We start from the raw sequence: 17,645 nt of genomic DNA on the forward strand, positions 1-17,645 counted from the left end.
CCGAGCCACAACCCTCAAAGCATAGACCCGTCTCGGGACGTCCGTTTTCTCGCCCCCCTCTCTACGCCATGGAGCCCCCGGCGAAGCGACTGCGCATCCTGCGGTCCGTCGAAGTGGACGAAGAGAACCCCGACTATATCAATGCGAAGCAGAAACAAGAACAGAAGTTCAAGGGAAGCCTGGAGTCAATATTCGCCAAGTATGAGAACATGCACGAGTCCATGAGCGACGAGATCGATATGCGAGAGAACAGAGTAGTCGTGGATAGAGGGCATTTGCGAAGATTGGTGCGCCAGGTCAATCGGAAGGAGACAGTACTGTTGGATACCTTGGGCATGGTAGCCGGACAGGACACGGAGGATGTTCCTGACGGAGTAGCAAACAGCGAGGACTCAGAAGACGAATTGGCGCCTACGCAGCGACCAGAGTCGAACAAGAGGCGGCTTGACGACACCACCAAGGGACAACAGCAACCATTTGCAGAGACAGTCGCGCAGCCTCCACCTTGCGATAGTAACCAGCGAATTTTCCAACACATATCTACTCCAGCAAGCGCGACAATCCAAGCTGGTGCACAACAAATCCCTAATACGCCAAACCCCGCCGCAAACCTGCTGCAGCTCGTGCAGTTTCCACAAACACCAGCAGGACAGCAGGCACAGAACACCTTCTACACGACCTTGACTCAGACAATTGACCACGCAGTACAACAGGCTGTTATTCCCTTATTCTCGAGTATATTCGCTACTACACCAAACGTACAACTACCTCTTCCGAACGTCCTCCCTACACCGACTACACCTGTTACCATTGGCGATAAGATTGCACCTGCAACGGACCCAAAATGGTTCTTCCCACCATTGTCTGCTGAACCGCGGGAACAACACTTGGCCCGGTCAAGTCCCATTTCAGCGCCTGTTAGCACGTCCGTCCTCAAGATCAAGCCTGTCCAGGAAATCGAGAAGGACACCTCCCACCAAAATCAAGACCACAAGGCAACGAGGATAAGATCAGAGAGTTCCCGAGAAATAACCAGCGTGGGACCGGCTTCGAATTGCTCGATTGTGAGAGAACAAGCTTCCTCAAACCCCCAATCTCGTCGAGCAAGCCCTCGTGTGGAGATTAGAAAGAGACCAGTAGGCAGATCTAGGACTTACCACTTTACCGAAGAAGACGATGTATATATCAGCAAGAGAAAACAACTACACAAGCGCACCTGGGCTGAGATAAAGAACAGTAAACAGAAATGGGAAGGTTGGCCAGAGATCGTATTTGCAACGCGATGGAGTAAGCATCTTAAAGATAAGAAACTCAATCTGGAAAAGGTTCCCGCATCAATTCTAGGGCCTCGAGAACCCTCCATACCTCCGACCGCGCTCGACAAAGGCCATTTCTTGATAAATCAACAAACTTCGCCCGCCGAGACACACCACCTGCCCACTCCAAGCTCCTTGGAGGACGAGGATCGCCAGGGTCAATTTGAGGAATTCGAATCAGAACCGTGTAGTAATGTGTTGTCGTCAAGCGCACATTTTGACGATGACGAGCGCGAGTTATTGTCCTTGGATGGCAGTGACACAGACGAGGAGCAACTTCCAGTCGTAAATGAAAAGGAAACATTCTATACTACCCACGCGGACATGGTCCTACCTTCCGTTGAGACGAACGCCTTTGTCGATGAACACACACTCCAGCCAGACCTACTTGAAGAGCCACTTGTCGCAGACGCTGTTCCTACTGCCATCGTGGCCCCTATGGATACTATCAAGATCGAGCCTCTACACACCTCACCAAGTAGCAAGAGAAGACGAAAGACAACACCCATTGACTTTCAAACAGTGCCAGACTCCGAGGACGAAGAACAGGGGGATGCTGAGCTCGGCAATGTAAATAAGAACTCTGCAAGAACGTCGGGTGGTGCTTTCCCTTGCGACATCTGCCATAAATCGTTCAAATCCGCAAAGAATCTCGAACGACACCAAGCGAAACCCCGCGCAATGCACAACATGACACCCAAGAGCGTTTCCGTTGATCTTGTCGGCGATGATGAGATTCAAACACCTCGTACTCCCTACATCAAGCGCGAGTTCAGCACGCCTCCACCTACTAGTTCCCTTCTCAGTACGTCTGCTCTTCAAACCCCGAAATTGTCGTTGCAGCACTCGGGTGTACTTTCATCAAGTTCCAAGTCTACTTCGAAACTCAACAGGAAAACCTTCTTGAAGCAGATCAAGCAGTCGTGGACTAAGAGATCAACGCCGCGTCCGAAGACATTGGCAACCAGAAGGAGCTTTCACACTGTACCGATGAAAAGAGCTTGGGCTGGTGATACGGATAGTGAGGATGAGCTTGCGATGTAAACTTTTGATACCTGTTGAATTAAAGCATTAGCACAGCATGGCGGTTACATTAGCATTCGTACCAATGAGACATTTCCGGCTTGATAGATCATCCGTCCTCACTCATTATGCAGACACCAAACATCATTATGAACCAGACTCGACCGAGCGAATCTTGAATATTGGGTATCATTTACACGCTGACAAAACTAAATCTAATCCCACATAACGCCAATCTTCAAATCGAATTTAAGATCCTTCGCTGGCATCGCTATCCTTGTCCTGCCCAGACACATGTTCATGCACAAGGCCTTCAACCCAATCTTCCACCTCATCTACCTTATGCGTCAACCACTCCCACAAGCTCTTCCCCTTCCCACTCGTTTGTGCGGGTGGCACCTCTGAGACCACATTAGGGGGAGTCGGTCTCAATATAGTGTCATCAATAGACGGAGAAGTATCTTCCAACCCTGATGCTGATGCCGCGATGCTAGAAAGGGAGTCGAGGCCTACGGACATGGTTGCTAATGAAGGCGACGATGAGGCTGAAGTCGGCGGAAGGGAGTTTTGAGGGACGGGGTCCTCGGGTGTTTCATTGGAACCTGCAGGATCATTATGATGGCCTACTGGCTTTAAGGGGAGACGGAGTGTTCCGTTGTTCGGGGCGGGTTCTAGGCCAATAGAGTCGCACACTATGTTGTAAAGTTCGATATTCTCTGCCATATAGTCAGCAACCATGCACCGCCCACACGATAACTAACACAACAATCCCCTAGTAGTATAAAAGAAAGCTGTTGACTTACGGAAAGGTTCCATCAGACTTCCCGGCATATGCGGGAAGGCAGGTCCTCTGGCGATGAAAATGGCCCTCATAAGCGGATGCTCGTGATCGTACCCATGCAATCCCCTTGGATGATATACATCACCCCTCCTCTTCCCCTCCTCGACATCGAATTCATTTTTCGTGACAATCGCCCAGCCCGTTTTGGGCACAATCCACAACGGGGCAATCCTCTCATTCTTGCTAAAGTGATAATGCTCGGGCATGTCTTCGTCGCGGAGGTAGACTTCAATGTTCGGATTATCGTTAGATTTGGCTTTCAACTGGCTGTATAGACGATCGAGGTCTGATATGTTCTTAGGGCGAAGGCCATAGAGAGGCCAACCGTCGATATGGGATAATTCAGCCGGGTCGATGAGGTCTTCTAGTTGGATGAGGCGGGTTACATCAGTGGTAGCCATGCCGTGGTCAGAGACGACGACTACATTGACGATGTTGGTGAGATTGCGTTTGTGTAGTCCCTTCAGGATATCTCCAAGCATGGCGTCTGCATTGGCAATGGTTTGTCGAATCTCAGTGCTGTTGGGACCATACTGGTGGCCATCACCGTCGACATTTGGGACATATGCTGCGATCAGCTGAGGTCGTGGGGTGTCTGCGTTCACGCCGATGTCTTTGGGGCCTGGCACATCGAGGAGGTCCATGATACGGTTTACCTTTATGTGTAGTAGTTCGGAGCCGTTGTATTTGTCGACATACGCTATGTCTTGATCCAAGATATGGGCCTCGGAGCCTGGCCACATGTGCACCGCTGTCCTAACATTCTGCTTCTCTGCTGTCACCCATATCGGCTCTCCACCCCACCAGTGTGACTGTAAACTCCTCTCCGGATCCGTGTAGAAGAACTCTTTCTCGAGTGTTGGGTCCCAGAAGCTATTGCCTACGACACCATGTGCTTCAGGATACATGCCAGTGGCCATCGTGTAATGATTCGGAAAGGTAACGCTTGGGAAGCTGGGCCGCATGTACTTCGGCGAAATGCCTTCTTGTATGAATTGGTTCAGCGTTGGCGTGATGTTGCGGTATAAGAAATCAGCGCGGAACCCGTCGAGGGATATGAGGATAGTCGTGGGTGCGAACAGAGAGGTTCCGTTCGAGATCATATTCACCACAGCTGCGCTGTCTTTGGGGGTTGAGAGACGGTATGAGGCGGAGAGGAGGACTACGAAGAGGACGATGATTGAGATGTATATGCATAGTCGACGCCATAGACCATTTCTCCGTGCCTATACTCCATGTTAGCTTCATCCGCGCGTGGGGAAGGCTAAGCATGCCTTTCTCTGTGACCTGACCGCGTGTAGCCGTTGCTCATCGCTCTGTGAACTCCTGCTTGATCTCAGACTCGTACTCGATGCACCACCAATTCCTTCCTCCATCTCGTACATGAGCGCACTCGACTCGTCATTTCCGCCCTTTCTACGCTCTTTCATCTCAACCTTGTCCCGTTTCCCGATCTTGACACCGGACAATCCCTTCCCAAACATGCCAGATATGCCATCTTTCTGAGTCAACAGTCGTTCCCGCTCATCTTCTGACTCCAGTATGTCGTGGTCGCCTTCGGACAACTCGCCGGAAGGTCTGCCGTCGTAACCTTCATCGTCCGAGGTCTGCTCGCAAAGCGTTTGTTCGTCGGCGCTACTATCAGAGCTTGCGCGTCTGTGAGGTATGACTTGCGGTCGTGGAGCCATCTTAGGGGATTTTCGAGCGTAAGATCACATTGCCGAGTGAAATAGACGTTTGCGCGCCGCTGCGGCGTCAAGGGTTGATTGAAGGGCGAGCGATCAGCCCTGAACGCGTCCCTTGGCGTCGGCGTTTCACACGTACGAAAATGCTTATCAACGCGCATTCCAGGGAGGTTCAAAACATCCACGTGTCAAGAAATTACACCGATAGCATGTACCATAAACTAGAGAAGATTGAGCGGAATATGTTGTTCGTTCAGCAAAATTGTTTGCTTTGAAAGAGTGTATATCAGTATATGGACGTCTAGCTTGCCTCCACGTTCGGGGTTATAGTATCCAACGTCAGCAACTTTTATAGTGGCTAACCCTAGGGAACCTCGAAAACCGCAATACCGTCAGCATCGTACCACTTCGATCGTGATCCAGAGACTCTACCCCTGGAACAAATCCACAGTACCAACCACATGTGCTCCACTACTTCTCCCCAGCAATACAACTTGATCTGACCGAGCACCCGAGTAGAAGATTCTCGGTGTACCGTCGAGCCCCAACCTAGTCTTCCACTCAAGACGTGCTCGCACAGAGAAGACCAGAACTCATGCTGCAGCTTGCCTCTCCAAACCGAACAATTGACGGACCAATAACCACGATCGTCAGGCTTCGGGGTACGAAGCTTCTTAGAAGGCTTGAAGCGCGTTGGGTGTTGCAAGACTATCTTTGCCAGGTGATCTGTGATTTGTGAGGGTAAAGTACCCGGTTGCGCGACTGAGACCTTTGACGCTGGCGAGAATGCATCGACTGGAAGTTTGGTCAAATCCAGAGAATCCACAGAAGTTGCGTGACCGTCCAAATTGGGCTGGTTATCTGATCGTACTTGACTGACAGGCATATACAACTCCAACGTACTGTTCAATCGTGGGTCCTCTTGGGGCTTCGTGTTGACGTCCCCGGGTATCATTGAATGAGCTGATGCCAATACCTCGACTCTGGTTCCACCAGTATCTTGACTATTCTTAACAGCTAGTTGCCGGTCTTCATGACTCTTGTGTTCAGGTACAACATCGTCTTCGGAGGTGTCTTCTGAGGTTATTGAGTAAGTGTCTTGTAATTGACTTTGGAGTGTCTGGACAGCTAACTGCGTATCCTCAATGAAAGTAGTGTTAGCCTCTTCCGCATCACACGAAGCCTGTCTCGATCGCCGTGCTTTATCGACAGCACTTAGTTTTGGAGTGGTCCTGTCCTTCCAATTCAAGTGGATGTGTTCTAATCGGTTTAGTCGGCTTGATATAGGGACCGAGCAGTCTTCCAACGAGCCGTAGTGCGGCGGGGTGCTGGTTGGACCGTATTCGTTTGCCAGGCCATCAGAAAGATAGGACGGAAAGCTCCCATAAGAGTCCTTACTAGTCGAGAACATTGAAGGGTTTGCAGCAAAATTTGGCGCCGCGGTGGGGTTCAGCCGGGAAGCGGTAGGATGCTTTTGTTCATGTTGTTCTTGTTGTGATTTGGCCGTAGAGCGTTTCTGAGGCTCGAATACGAGATACGCTTCATAGATAGATCGATAAAGTGCGTCATTCTGCGTTGTAGTAGGTGTGGAGATGTGAACAAGTACTTCGTTAGTCATGGCTTATTCTAAATATATGAGGTTGACGCAGGTGTTGGGCTTTGTAATATATAGACGACGCAATGTTTCATTTAGTCTAATAAGTAGGTTTAGGGATCGGCGCTAACGAAGAACAGGGCGAAGCGCTAATTGTTGTGAGAATGCTTTAGTAATTGCGTTCAGGCTCGGTGAGGCAACCACTGACATGGCTCACTTCGATCATGCTAGGCACAGCACTTACCACAAAGTTGCCTGAAGGATAGGACAATATTAAAATCCTAACACCACTACTGGCTATCTATTCGTTGTCTGAGGAAAGATCTGAAATCTCAGACTCCTCGTCCGACACCTCGTCCTGGATCACCTCACCATCGGCATCCCACTCCGCACCCTCACTCAATGCGAGATTTCTACCGGTCAAGACATCGAACGCCCTCATTTCAAGACTAGGAAGCGCATGAGTCAATATTCTCGCTATTTTGGGGGCGGTTGTTTGTGCTATAAGATCTTGCGCCTGGCTCTCCATATCTGCTTTCAACTGGAGGAATGCCCCCGGGGAAGAACCGCAACATGTGGCGTGCGCCGCCGAGGTGTTCAGGGGGGACTCGTTGGATAGACTGAGGTTAATAAGCATCTCGTCCAAATGTAGATTGGTGCTATATGGTCTATGTTTTAGAACTTCGGCACAGATGTTGCGCATACGCAGTCGTAAACGTCGTAGTGTAGTAAGAAGCGCAGCGATACTCGTACAGACATGGAAATCTTCGACGTGTTCTTGGCTTTGACACGGTATCAGTCGGGTGCCGCATAAGTCTAACTCTAGACTAGTCAGGTTGCTGGCCGATAGGAAGGCGCGTATTGTTGATATAAAAAGATAGTCGCGGCGTTCTAGAAGAGGAAGTAGCGGGTGTAGTTCACTGGTGGCCTGGATGCGTAGGATGCGTAGTTTCCGTGAATGTTTCGTAATAGTGGCAAGGTGGGAGAGATCGTTGGCAAGCTCTGTTGTCCAGGCTGCACACACTGCGCGTCCATGAGGTCCGTCCCAAGTTGGCACATCCAGGACATTGATGGCCTGCAAATCGAGTTGAGATAGCGGAATAGAGTCCCAGTCTGCAAAACCCTTCAAGCTTAGGTCTAGGACTTCCACGCTATCTTTGAGTAGAAGTAGACTTGCTTCCATATACGGAGAAGACAGCAAGCGTCGCAGTGTCTTTTGGGTAACGAAAAACTCCTGGAAGCACGCGGTATGTGCAAATTTACCCCACTGCTTACTGACTGTAAGGCGTGACAGGTCCGAGCGGAAATAGTACGAGCCGACGTAGTCGAAAATTAGAATTAGAATCTCGGTTGGAAGTTGTAGGAGTGACATTGTGTGTTGTGCGAGCCGAGTAGCAGAGACAGTGTCGGTGTAGCTTAAATAAGAGAGAAGAGTGACGTTTGTTTGCAAGTAGAAGAGCTGATTCAAGACCCGTTTTCTGTTGCAGGTGAGTGAGCTTTTTGTAAGTGTGAGGGCATGGCCTCGTGGTACCTAGGTCCACGGGTGATTGGCGCGACCTTACCTATTAGGAATAGGCACATCGCCGCTCACTCCTCATCCTACATTCCCAACACCGAGTACAATGGCAAGGCCAAGTGAAAATTGGTCAGGGTTTACTGGTCTAAGCCCAGAGTCAGACAAATATAAGCGAATCAAGCGCATACTTTCTGCAGCAAACTTTGTGCATCTAAAGAAGTGCGCAATAGACTCGCGACGCAGGCATCAAATGAACCCACACCCCGATGTCAAGTGCAGCATAAACCTGACCCAGTTTGCAGCAGGTCTTGACAACTTGGTTCTCGAGCTTGCATTTTCCGACCGTGTGTATTGGTGTGGAGAGAGTGCGGGTCAGCCTGTCAAAATCATTCCCATGGCATGGCACCATACGCCCGGCCCTTTGGAAACGTCGCTAGGATATTTTTACAACCAACGGCACGGGGAAGATTGAGAAATTGTCGCCTTGCACCCGAGCAATGCAGACTGGCAAACGGCATGTTAGGTGCTAAAAACAGCTTTAGCCCACACCATCATTGGAGATGGGTCCGAGGCCCATTTCCACTATGACATCTTGATCTCCATTTCGGGAGCCTTCTTTTCGACGATGACTACAATCTGGTGAGAGTCATTGATTGATTAGGTTATCCAATGCAGTCTGATCTCACGCTAGGTTGCATATGCAAGTAAAACACACTTAGCACTATGCTACGAGAAGGAATGCAATTAGTAATGCGCGTCCCTGGTTGTTGCTCCCCTGTGGCACTCGTAGAGAAAATAAACAAGGTAGTTGAACATAGCTGCGGTGGGGAATAGGGCAGATAGGTAAAGGGAGTGCGGTGAGGAATAAGCGGGTGGGCGAATGTGTGCAAGATAGGTTAGGTAAATGTTATTAGGTTATTAGATGCGTTTTGGTTTATAGGAATCAACATCCAAATCATGACAGGCGTATAGATTACAATCCATACGGAAGCCGTGCACGGCAACGGAAGAACCATACGGCCGCCGGTCGTCAGGTGGGACTGGAGTAGCCGATTTTCCTTAGCGCGCGAAACTTGGCAGCCCACTTCGAGCATTTTCGTGAGGTATTGTGCGGCAACAACGAAGTTCAAGCCCAACGCTACGAACACTCCGACAAATATGGCACCTGCGTCACTACTGGACCTCGTGTCTGCGCTGCCCGCCACAGAAGGATGGGGCCCTACCGTCTCCACCGAGACGATGCTCGATGGAGTCCCATTTGCGCCTTATTCAAAGGCAGACAAACTGGGCCGCATGGCCGACTGGACAGAGGGCAAGGACCGTGAGCGGGGAGGTCGCCAGCAGTATGGCAACAGAAACTACAGAGGTACAAAAGTCTTGTATGGTTGCAGTATAGAACATGGCTAACAGCTACCCCGCAGACCAGCAAGTCTACGGCGCAAACCAGCAGACGAACCCTTTCGCTATCCAGGCCGCAGAAGAGGAGGCCACTTTCTCCGTTGTAGACAACACACGGACATCAGCCCGGGGCCGAGGATTTGGAAGAGGAGGTGGCACTGTTTTCCGCGGACGAGGACAGCGGGGCGGGCCGGCAGGGCAGCGCGGAGGACGGGGTACCTTCCAGCGCGTCGGCGGTGGCCGCGGTGGACAGCAGTACGACAACCAGCGTGGTGGGCGTGGCGGAAGGGGAGGACGTCGCTTTGGCTGGAGGGACGACAAGCCACAGCGCAACCGTGATGCCTCAGTTCAGGTCAAGCCTGAGTGGGCTGTCATGGAGGAAATTGACTTCTCGCGCTTGGGCAAACTCAACCTGGATACCGGAGACGGCGAGGATATCGACAACTACGGCTTCCTGTACTACTATGATCGCAGCTACGACAAGCAGCCGGGCGCGAAGACCTCGGAGCGAAGACTCAACATTCTCGAACGCGCTGCTTACAACGTCACAACTTCCAGCGACCCAATTATCCAAGAGCTTGCTGACAAAGACGAGGCTACCGTCTTCGCCACGGATAGTATTCTGTCTATGCTCATGTGCGCCACAAAGTCCGTCTACTCCTGGGATCTTGTCTTCACAAAGAAGGGCAGCAAGGTCTTTATCGACAAGCGCGATGGTTCGAACCTGGACATGGTCACTGTAAATGAGAACGCCGCCGATGCTCCCCTTGAGATATCTGAGGGTAACAAAGACTCGATCAACAGCCCAGGTGCACTCATGCAGGAGGCTACCCATATCAACAACGTCTTCCCTCTCCAAGTTGTCTCTGAGTCCGAGACGAACAAGGTTACCATGACGCACGAGCATCCCTTCTATAACGGAGAGGTTGAGAGCGACCCGCCGGCATCTAAAGCCTACAGGTACCGACGATTCGACCTGTCCCTGGAGAAGGATGAGGAGCCGCTGCATCTGATTGTCCGAACGGAGCTGGATGCCGTTATGAAGAATAACATTAACGGCGAAGATCAATATCTGACCATCAAGGCGCTGAACGAGTTCGATAACAAGGCACAGGGCGCTGGTGGTGCTTTGGATTGGAGGTCGAAGCTGGCAAGCCAAAGGGGTGCGGTTCTTGCCACGGAAATGAAGAACAACTCTTGCAAGCTTGCTCGATGGGCTGTGCAGAGTATTCTAGCCAAGGCCGATACGATGAAACTTGGGTATGTACTCCCAGATCCTGCTATCAGCGAAAACTAACATAAGTACAGCTTCGTCTCCCGTTCAAACCCCAAGAACAACAACGATCATGTCATCCTTGGTGTGCTCACCAACAAGCCTCGTGATTTTGCCTCCCAAATGGCACTCAATCTCAACAATGGGTGGGCCATCGTTCGTACCATCGTCGACATGGTACTGCGGATGGACGAGGGCAAGTATGTCCTAATCAAGGATCCCAACAAGTCTCTTCTCCGCCTATACTCGGTACCCCTTCACACCTTTGAGGAGGAAGACGTGGAAGAGCTACAGGCGCCTGCGGAGGATGACGAAGAGTAACCACGGGGCTAGCAAGTGAGCAGTGCATTTGACGATATCCATGTAGTAATGCTTGGTATGAACTACTGCACGATAGGCGAAATATATGACGAGGGTGCTGAGCGAGCGAGAAATTCTCAACTAGTGAGCACACTCCAGCTGTGCCAGTTTACTTCACATTGGTCCCAATTTTTTTTACTATCCACAAGGGATGCATACTACGATACCGAAATCCCACACATGGTAGGAGCTGAGTTCTTGTTTGTGATCGTAGAGCTACGAGGAGAACAACTGTCAGTGATTTCAGATTTTGTTCCTCTCTACCGGATCCTCTTACCTTTCACTTCCAATTCAGTCAAGCGATGTCTCTCTGTACAGTTTGTTTGTCGTCATTTACCTGTGATGATGTCATAAGCTCTTACAAAGATTATGTGACTTGTTCCGTGCCTCTGCAATTCTGTTTCCAACTGCTACACCACGTCTGCTCGATTCAACGCCCAGCATACTCAGCTATGACGTCCCGTAAACACTTATCAGAAAAGGAAGCAGACGCGATGTGAGTGAAACCAGGCGATGTGAGTGAAACCAGGCGACGTGCCCATATTAACTGACAGTATTGCAGCAGCTTGAGGAATCACACCATATCCCCTCTACTCCGTCTTCCCGGTGAAATACGGAACAAGATCTACGAATACACTTTCTCAGAGCGATGTATCCTTATCACCAATACGCCATTCGGGCGCCTTCGCCTCTGTGTAGAGGACGAGCTCCACCCTCTTGGTCCATACCCTCTTGGTCCACACCCTCCTTTCACCAACCTCCTTGCCACCACGAGAATATGTCGCCAAATCTACGCTGAGACATCTCTTCTACCATTCCGCCAGAACGACTTTCGCATCCGCAGCGTGGAGACGGGTCTCCAGTTTATGAGGTGCATACAGCCTACTCAGCGTGCTAATGTTACAACACTGAGGCTGGATTGTTATGTGCTTATAGATGGGGTATTGTTGTCGTCGTATGATTTGGGGATCTTTGGGGGGTTGAAGAGGATTGTGGTAAATACAAAGTGTAGGGCATTTATGCGTAGAGCAAGCGCTGAGTGGCAGGAAGCGTACCAGCAGGAGTTGAGAACGGCACTGAGCAATGTTGGTAGGGATATTGATATAATCTTTGAGTAACGGGTTGGTTGCGATTGCAAGTGCAGCAACTACACACCTACTTTGAGGGACAAGCTTTAGGTGAATCCATTCCCTTACCTGAACATCCTTGGATGATGTCATAAGCTCTCACCAACGGGATGTTGTTCGTTCTATTTCATGCTACTTGCTTCTCACTCCACAACGGTTTTCGACTAGGCCTGTATCACGCTCAACCATGACTGTGCATGCCATAATGCAGAATCAAGCTACGCGCAAAGGGTTGTCAAAACCAGAAGCAGATGGCATATAAGTATTCTCGAGCGTATACTATCTATCGTAGCTGACAAATCCTAGAACGTTACGCAATCAAAGGGAGTCGCCTCTCCTCCGTCTCCCAGGTGAGATCCGCAACAGAATCTACGACTACGCTTTCAGTGGCCATATCGTCCATGTGCTCGGCCCTAGTAGGGAATACCCTATGTATCGTGCAACCGATTGGCAACCAACTGGCTACTCTCTGAGTACACTCAATAATACGACTACTCTATGTCGCCAGATTCGCTCTGAGACTGTGCTTCTACCACTTGAGCGCAACGAGTTCATGTTGCCTCCTCTTCTATTATCTTACCTACTCTCTACATTGGCACCACAGCAACTACATGCGATTACGACTGTGAGGCTGTTTAGCGCGTGTTGGGGGCGTTTCGAGGAAACTTCGGTTAAGCAAATGTCTAATTGGAGCCGGCTTACTGGACTGAGCCGAGTCATTGTCCAACGGTTTCGCCCACGAGATGAGGATACTCGGATTAAGGAGTATTGGTACAACAGGATTCGAGACGCTTTTCTGCAGGTTGGAGTAAGGGCTGCCGAGATCTCTTTCGAGTAGGACCAAGGCCGCCTTTTCAGGTCAGGCTGAATCAAGAGTGGAAGGTACATACTGTCATACACAATACGTGGGTTAGACTAAACTAACTCTTCGTAGGGTTGCTCAGTTGGGTACCACCAAAGCCTCATATTCGAAGTTGGCACATGTGAAAAATTAAACTGGTGAGGCATCAACTATCTAGAACAATGCTCATATATTACTGGTTTCTAATAATTTGCAGGTAACAGCGGTCTGTCGACGACGGTAATTTCTTGACTCCACCTAGTTTCGGAATTCGATATGGTATCTCGTAGATACAAGAATGGATACTTCATAACGCGAACAGCCTCATCTCTAGCTGACATAGTGAGCTATGCTAAGCCATGACACGTTCAAAACCGACCTCGACGCGTTCACATTTCCCCTCAAACCACTCTCTCACCCTCCTCTCCTCCTCCCCAACACCAACCTCACTTCCCCCACACCCTAGACAGTCCCCTCTCACGCAATCCGTTTCGCATCCATTCATCCTAACTTCCACATTCACCCTTCTCAACCCCCCAAACCGTGTAACAGGAAAGCACTCTTCTACTCTACCCAGCACCCAGCCCTCGCCATCGACCATATGCCTTGCCATCCACGTCACCAACTCAACATTGCGGATCGCCATTTGCTGGTCTGTCGCAAAGTGCGCGAGGAACGACAGGAAGGATGACTGATGCTTGAAGCGGAACGCGTTGAACTGGAAGGGCAGCAATCTGGTCTCGGAGTAGACCTGGCGGCTAGTAGCTAGTAGGGCGAGGAAGTTCCGCTTCTTCTGGATTATGCGTGAGGCGAAGCCGAAGGGTGTGTAGCGTCGCCAGCAGTGTATGGAGAAGGTTTCGCCACCGAGTACGTGGGTCCAGATTATAATACGGATTTCGGCAGGGACGCGGAGGAGAGGAGAGGATTGTTTGTCAGTGTATGTAGATGCCATTATAAAGAAACATGTTTGGTTCTTGGAGCAACCAAAGCAAGTCTTTTTAAATCGGATTTGGTGCAGATCTTTAGCAGTGAAAATACTCACTACTCGCATTCTATTTTCGTGGCATGACCCCCAAAGAAGCAATTTTTGCTTACGTGGAGTTCCGCCTGCTGCCTCCGAATGCGTGTGGCTAGCTGACAGTTGAGTCAGACAGACCCAATCAAACGAAGCAGGCTACCAGAACGAAACTGATAGTACATAGTGCTAAACGGCGAATAGAAATCGATACTTTTGAAGGATTCAAATTGGTCACATACATTTTTCGTCGCCATTTGACTGTCAGCTTGCTCACTGTGCAGCTCTGTTACGCTAAGCCGGACAGGATTGTCTTTGTTAGCTCCAATGGCCTCTTTTAAATGGCCACGCAAAATGCTAATCTATACCTCTGTGGAGCTCCGCCGTCAAAGAGTACCGCGATGGAGTTCTGCTACCAAGACTACGCCGAAAGAGGCAATGTGAATGGCTCCACTTTGTATCATAGCAAGGATGTATGTTATTAGTGATTTATCAAAAGGGCGGCTTTCCTCAGCTTTGATAACAAAAAAGGCTGCGCGGCTAGAGATGTCGTCGCATACACCCCTGCACGCCCTATGCCATCTCAAAAGGCCAAGCTCTAAAACACCATGATGAGACTTGGAGGGATTTGCAAGTTTTTGGGCAACAAAGTTCGAGGATAACGGTAACTTCATAGTGAGGTTTTTTAACAGTATGGTATCTTTGAATACTCCTCTTTTCCTTCTGCCGTGGAGCTAGCTCTCCTGTCCATACACACTCTTTTACACCCTACAGCTTTGTCTCCGAAAGCGCAGTCCAACCGTATGCACAGCGCCGTCACTCTCATACAAGAAACCGTGTTGACGCCTTATGCTGACGCAACTCGGCGACGCAAACTCCAGCCAGTACATGGGCACCGGTATTATGGTATGTAAGGGAAGAAACCCAGCTCTCCATTAATGCAGTGTTGACACCCGTAATGAATTGAAATGCTTGCAGACAAACAAAAAACTAGACAAAGGAAAACGAGTTCGGCCAAGCAGGCAAAGGAGATGTTATGTCGAGATGTCGAGGTATATGGTCGAAGTGTGAGCGAAAAAAAGAAGGAGGTGCCAAGCCATGCGCCGGGCAGGTATCGTGAAGAAGACAGTCGAATCAAAGGTAGCGGAAATTTTTTGAGCAATAACGAGGTCAAAAATGGGTTCAAAGCCAGAGCTCTACTAAATCAAAGGGTGCTCCAAGGTATATGCAGAAACAAACAACCAGTCGCTGCACCGCAGACGCCGTCGCCAAACGCTTAAAGACAAGTCGTGGACACATGTACAGAGAATGTAGGATTAGGCCGGTGTTGCATTATGACTCTTTTTGCGGCCGAAGATGGTGCGTGTTCGACTCTTGTCGCGAGATTTCTTGTCTGAGTGATCTTTCTTCGTCGACCGCCCGGAGCGGACCGACCGTGAGTCAGAGGCAGGAGGGTTGTCCTCCATGTATTTGTCCTTGTAAATCCAACTATTTCCAACCATGGAGACGCCTTTTGCTTCGGCCGCGCGGTAGAATTTGGCGGCTTTCTTCATGTCTTTCTTGCACCCAACACCTTCAGCATAGCAGTAGCCAGCCTCGACCAGTGCGTCGGCATCGCCCCAATTTCCAGCAATCTCGTAACAGCGTAATGCAAGTGACTTGTCCTGAGCCGCACCCCAGCCATTTCCGTAACACTTGCCAAGCTCGTAGATGGCAACAGCGTACTGTGCCCTGTGCTGCTTCTTTTTCACTAGGTCGGTTGGCTGTCCATGCTTGGACAGATCCTCGTCATCGGCCACTTCTAGCTGCCCGGAATCGACGGCGCGACGTAACCACTGCAATGCTTCGGCCTTGTTCTCACGCATGCCCCAGCCGTGTCGGCAAGCCAGGCCATACCAGAACATCGCTTCTGGAAGACCTGCACGAGCTGCGAGCCGGAGATGGTAGGTAGATTTTAACAGTTCACCTGCTTCATGGAGTTGGAGACCCATGTCGCAGTGTTCTTGAGCAGTGGTATCGGCTGATCCGGCAGGTCGCGCCCGAATTGTGCTATTGCTGGAAGTGAGGGAGGGAGCCCCACGGTCCAAAGATGCGTCACGGGCGGGATAGCGGTCGTTGCTTTTTCGTACTTGATCAAAAGACCGAGGAGGTGAATCTGGCGAAGGGGGTCGAGCTTGGTTGTGCGCGTGAGTAGGCTGGTCCCATGTTATCTGGCTTTTGAAGAAGTCCTCGATGCCTATGGATTTCCGGTCGACATGTCTCCCTCGAGGTAGGGTGAACTTGGCATAGGTGTACGACGGTGCAGGATTGCTGGACAAGTCGGCTGATCGACGAAAGTCCTCGCTCACCATGCTAACAGGAGTGTGGACAGTTTCGTTCGCGTAGTTGTTGATGGGACTGCCATTGGAATCTTGACGCCTAGGCTGACTATCGAAGGAAGGTCTCATATAGACACTTTCTTCAGAGTGCTGTCGCGACGACCCATCTATCGAGGGCCTCACATCCAAGGAAGGTCTAGTGCTCTGTCTGCTCATCGGTCTAGAGAAATTATAAGATGGGCGAGGGAGATTGGAGCCGTTGGTGGAGTACTCGGAAGATACTGATGGCGAGCGAGGAATAGACGAGCCTGTCGCAGGCGTGAAGGGAGAATGTGCTCTGGAGAAGCTGGAACTGGGCGACAGATTTCGGTTCTGTTGTATAGAGTCATAGGAACCACTAAGTGAGATGTCCTCGACCTCGTCAGAGCTGTCCTCGGGAACCGACCTGATGCTTGGAGATAGTCTAGGAGATCGCTGAGCGTGTAGTGAGCTCGATGACCTTGGAGGAAGAAGGTTGGAGCGTGGTTGCGACCTTGGTTGAGAGTCGGTAGACTGCTTTCTCTGTGGACTTAGGAATAACCGAGAAGTTGGTGCAGGTGCCTGTGGGCTAACAGGTGTAGCTTCGCGCAGCCCAATACGAGGCTCGTCGACTTCTGGAGAGTGCGACCGGGGAAGATCAAAGTAGCCCTGCGGCGGAGTGCCGGGACTGGTCTCTCCAATTGGAGCCAGCTGACTTCGTGGGGGGAGGGGCTGGGTGTATTGCAGCTCATCGCCGCCGCCGCCGAGTTGAGGGTAATAAGACTTGTGCCTGTCTGACACCTCCTGGCGCGGTGAGGACTCGGGCCTAGGAAATATTGGACCTTCGTCATCGGTTGGTGAATTGAGCGCGGAAGAAGACAGAGAGGAGAAGTAGCCGCCGCGGTTTCCAAATTCATTCTGGATGGTGAGTGGAGCCAGTCGACTGAGGCGACGGCCAGTCTTGGTGTCCTGCTGCTCGAATCGCTTGGCCAGTAGGCGGCCTTGGAGTGCGAGGGCGTCCAGAGGAGAAAGCGCGGGGGGGACTTCACCAGCGCGCGGGCTAGGAAGGTCGGCAAGGGACACGCTGCTCATGCTGGCGCTGTCGAGATTGCCCAAGCCAACATTGCGGGGAGGGTCGAAGGATTGCGAGCGGAATTCGAGGCCGCCCGGGCGATATGGGTAGTTTGCCATGTCGAAGGCGAAAGGGCAGTCGTGTGCAGCAAGGATAGTTTCATGGAATCGGCGCTTGGATGGCGGTGACGCTGGTCGTCATGCGCGCAGGGAAACGGGGGAGGGGCGTCGAGGCAAAAGGCGAGGAAT

General features: G+C 50.8%; 8 protein-coding genes and 1 pseudogene across 9 annotated transcripts; 4 read left to right on the top strand and 5 right to left on the bottom strand.

Annotated features, from left to right (window-relative positions):
- Positions 1–51: 51 nt before the first annotated feature.
- Positions 52–2,360, top strand: K460DRAFT_421548 (uncharacterized protein; the record flags this gene model as incomplete). The annotated part of the gene is made up of 1 exon (XM_040938149.1): positions 52–2,360. Exon 1 carries the CDS (start codon positions 69–71, stop codon positions 2,358–2,360), a length of 2,292 nt encoding a protein of 763 aa, XP_040783180.1. The 5' UTR covers positions 52–68.
- Positions 2,361–2,501: 141 nt separating this feature from the next.
- Positions 2,502–5,117, bottom strand: K460DRAFT_371822 (Phosphodiest-domain-containing protein). Its single transcript, XM_040934432.1, has 3 exons — positions 4,455–5,117; positions 3,143–4,406; positions 2,502–3,055 (listed from the first exon to the last, which is right to left on the bottom strand). The coding sequence occupies exons 1-3, from the start codon at positions 4,866–4,868 to the stop codon at positions 2,589–2,591; spliced, it is 2,145 nt and encodes a 714-aa protein (XP_040783181.1). The 5' UTR covers positions 4,869–5,117; the 3' UTR covers positions 2,502–2,588.
- Positions 5,118–5,229: 112 nt separating this feature from the next.
- K460DRAFT_297127 (uncharacterized protein) lies at positions 5,230–6,483 on the bottom strand (the record flags this gene model as incomplete). The annotated part of the gene is made up of 1 exon (XM_040929682.1): positions 5,230–6,483. The coding sequence occupies one exon, from the start codon at positions 6,481–6,483 to the stop codon at positions 5,230–5,232; it is 1,254 nt and encodes a 417-aa protein (XP_040783182.1).
- A 74-nt stretch (positions 6,484–6,557) lies between these two features.
- Positions 6,558–7,942, bottom strand: K460DRAFT_371824 (uncharacterized protein). The gene has a single exon (XM_040934433.1). It carries the CDS (start codon positions 7,829–7,831, stop codon positions 6,761–6,763), a length of 1,071 nt encoding a protein of 356 aa, XP_040783183.1. The 5' UTR covers positions 7,832–7,942; the 3' UTR covers positions 6,558–6,760.
- Positions 7,943–9,066: 1,124 nt separating this feature from the next.
- On the top strand, positions 9,067–11,394 carry K460DRAFT_349302 (eukaryotic translation initiation factor 3 subunit D). The gene is made up of 3 exons (XM_040931420.1): positions 9,067–9,341; positions 9,397–10,633; positions 10,682–11,394. The coding sequence occupies exons 1-3, from the start codon at positions 9,134–9,136 to the stop codon at positions 10,965–10,967; spliced, it is 1,731 nt and encodes a 576-aa protein (XP_040783184.1). The 5' UTR covers positions 9,067–9,133; the 3' UTR covers positions 10,968–11,394.
- On the top strand, positions 11,228–12,314 carry K460DRAFT_211969 (annotated as a pseudogene; the record flags this gene model as incomplete). Its single annotated transcript has 2 exons — positions 11,228–11,239; positions 11,569–12,314. Coding segments are annotated over 2 exons (568 nt in total), but the record flags the coding sequence as incomplete, so codon positions are not given.
- A 126-nt stretch (positions 12,315–12,440) lies between these two features.
- Positions 12,441–12,782, top strand: K460DRAFT_259121 (uncharacterized protein; the record flags this gene model as incomplete). The annotated part of the gene is made up of 1 exon (XM_040927448.1): positions 12,441–12,782. A coding segment is annotated over one exon (342 nt), but the record flags the coding sequence as incomplete, so codon positions are not given.
- A 376-nt stretch (positions 12,783–13,158) lies between these two features.
- K460DRAFT_371826 (uncharacterized protein) lies at positions 13,159–14,042 on the bottom strand. The gene has a single exon (XM_040934434.1). The coding sequence runs from the start codon at positions 13,924–13,926 to the stop codon at positions 13,327–13,329; it is 600 nt and encodes a 199-aa protein (XP_040783186.1). The 5' UTR covers positions 13,927–14,042; the 3' UTR covers positions 13,159–13,326.
- Positions 14,043–15,305: 1,263 nt separating this feature from the next.
- Positions 15,306–17,516, bottom strand: K460DRAFT_296722 (uncharacterized protein; the record flags this gene model as incomplete). The annotated part of the gene is made up of 1 exon (XM_040929650.1): positions 15,306–17,516. The coding sequence occupies one exon, from the start codon at positions 17,514–17,516 to the stop codon at positions 15,306–15,308; it is 2,211 nt and encodes a 736-aa protein (XP_040783187.1).
- Positions 17,517–17,645: the final 129 nt, after the last annotated feature.

This window comes from Cucurbitaria berberidis, assembly GCF_010015615.1.
Source record: "Cucurbitaria berberidis CBS 394.84 unplaced genomic scaffold K460scaffold_7, whole genome shotgun sequence".
NCBI classification, from domain to species: domain Eukaryota; kingdom Fungi; phylum Ascomycota; class Dothideomycetes; order Pleosporales; family Cucurbitariaceae; genus Cucurbitaria; species Cucurbitaria berberidis.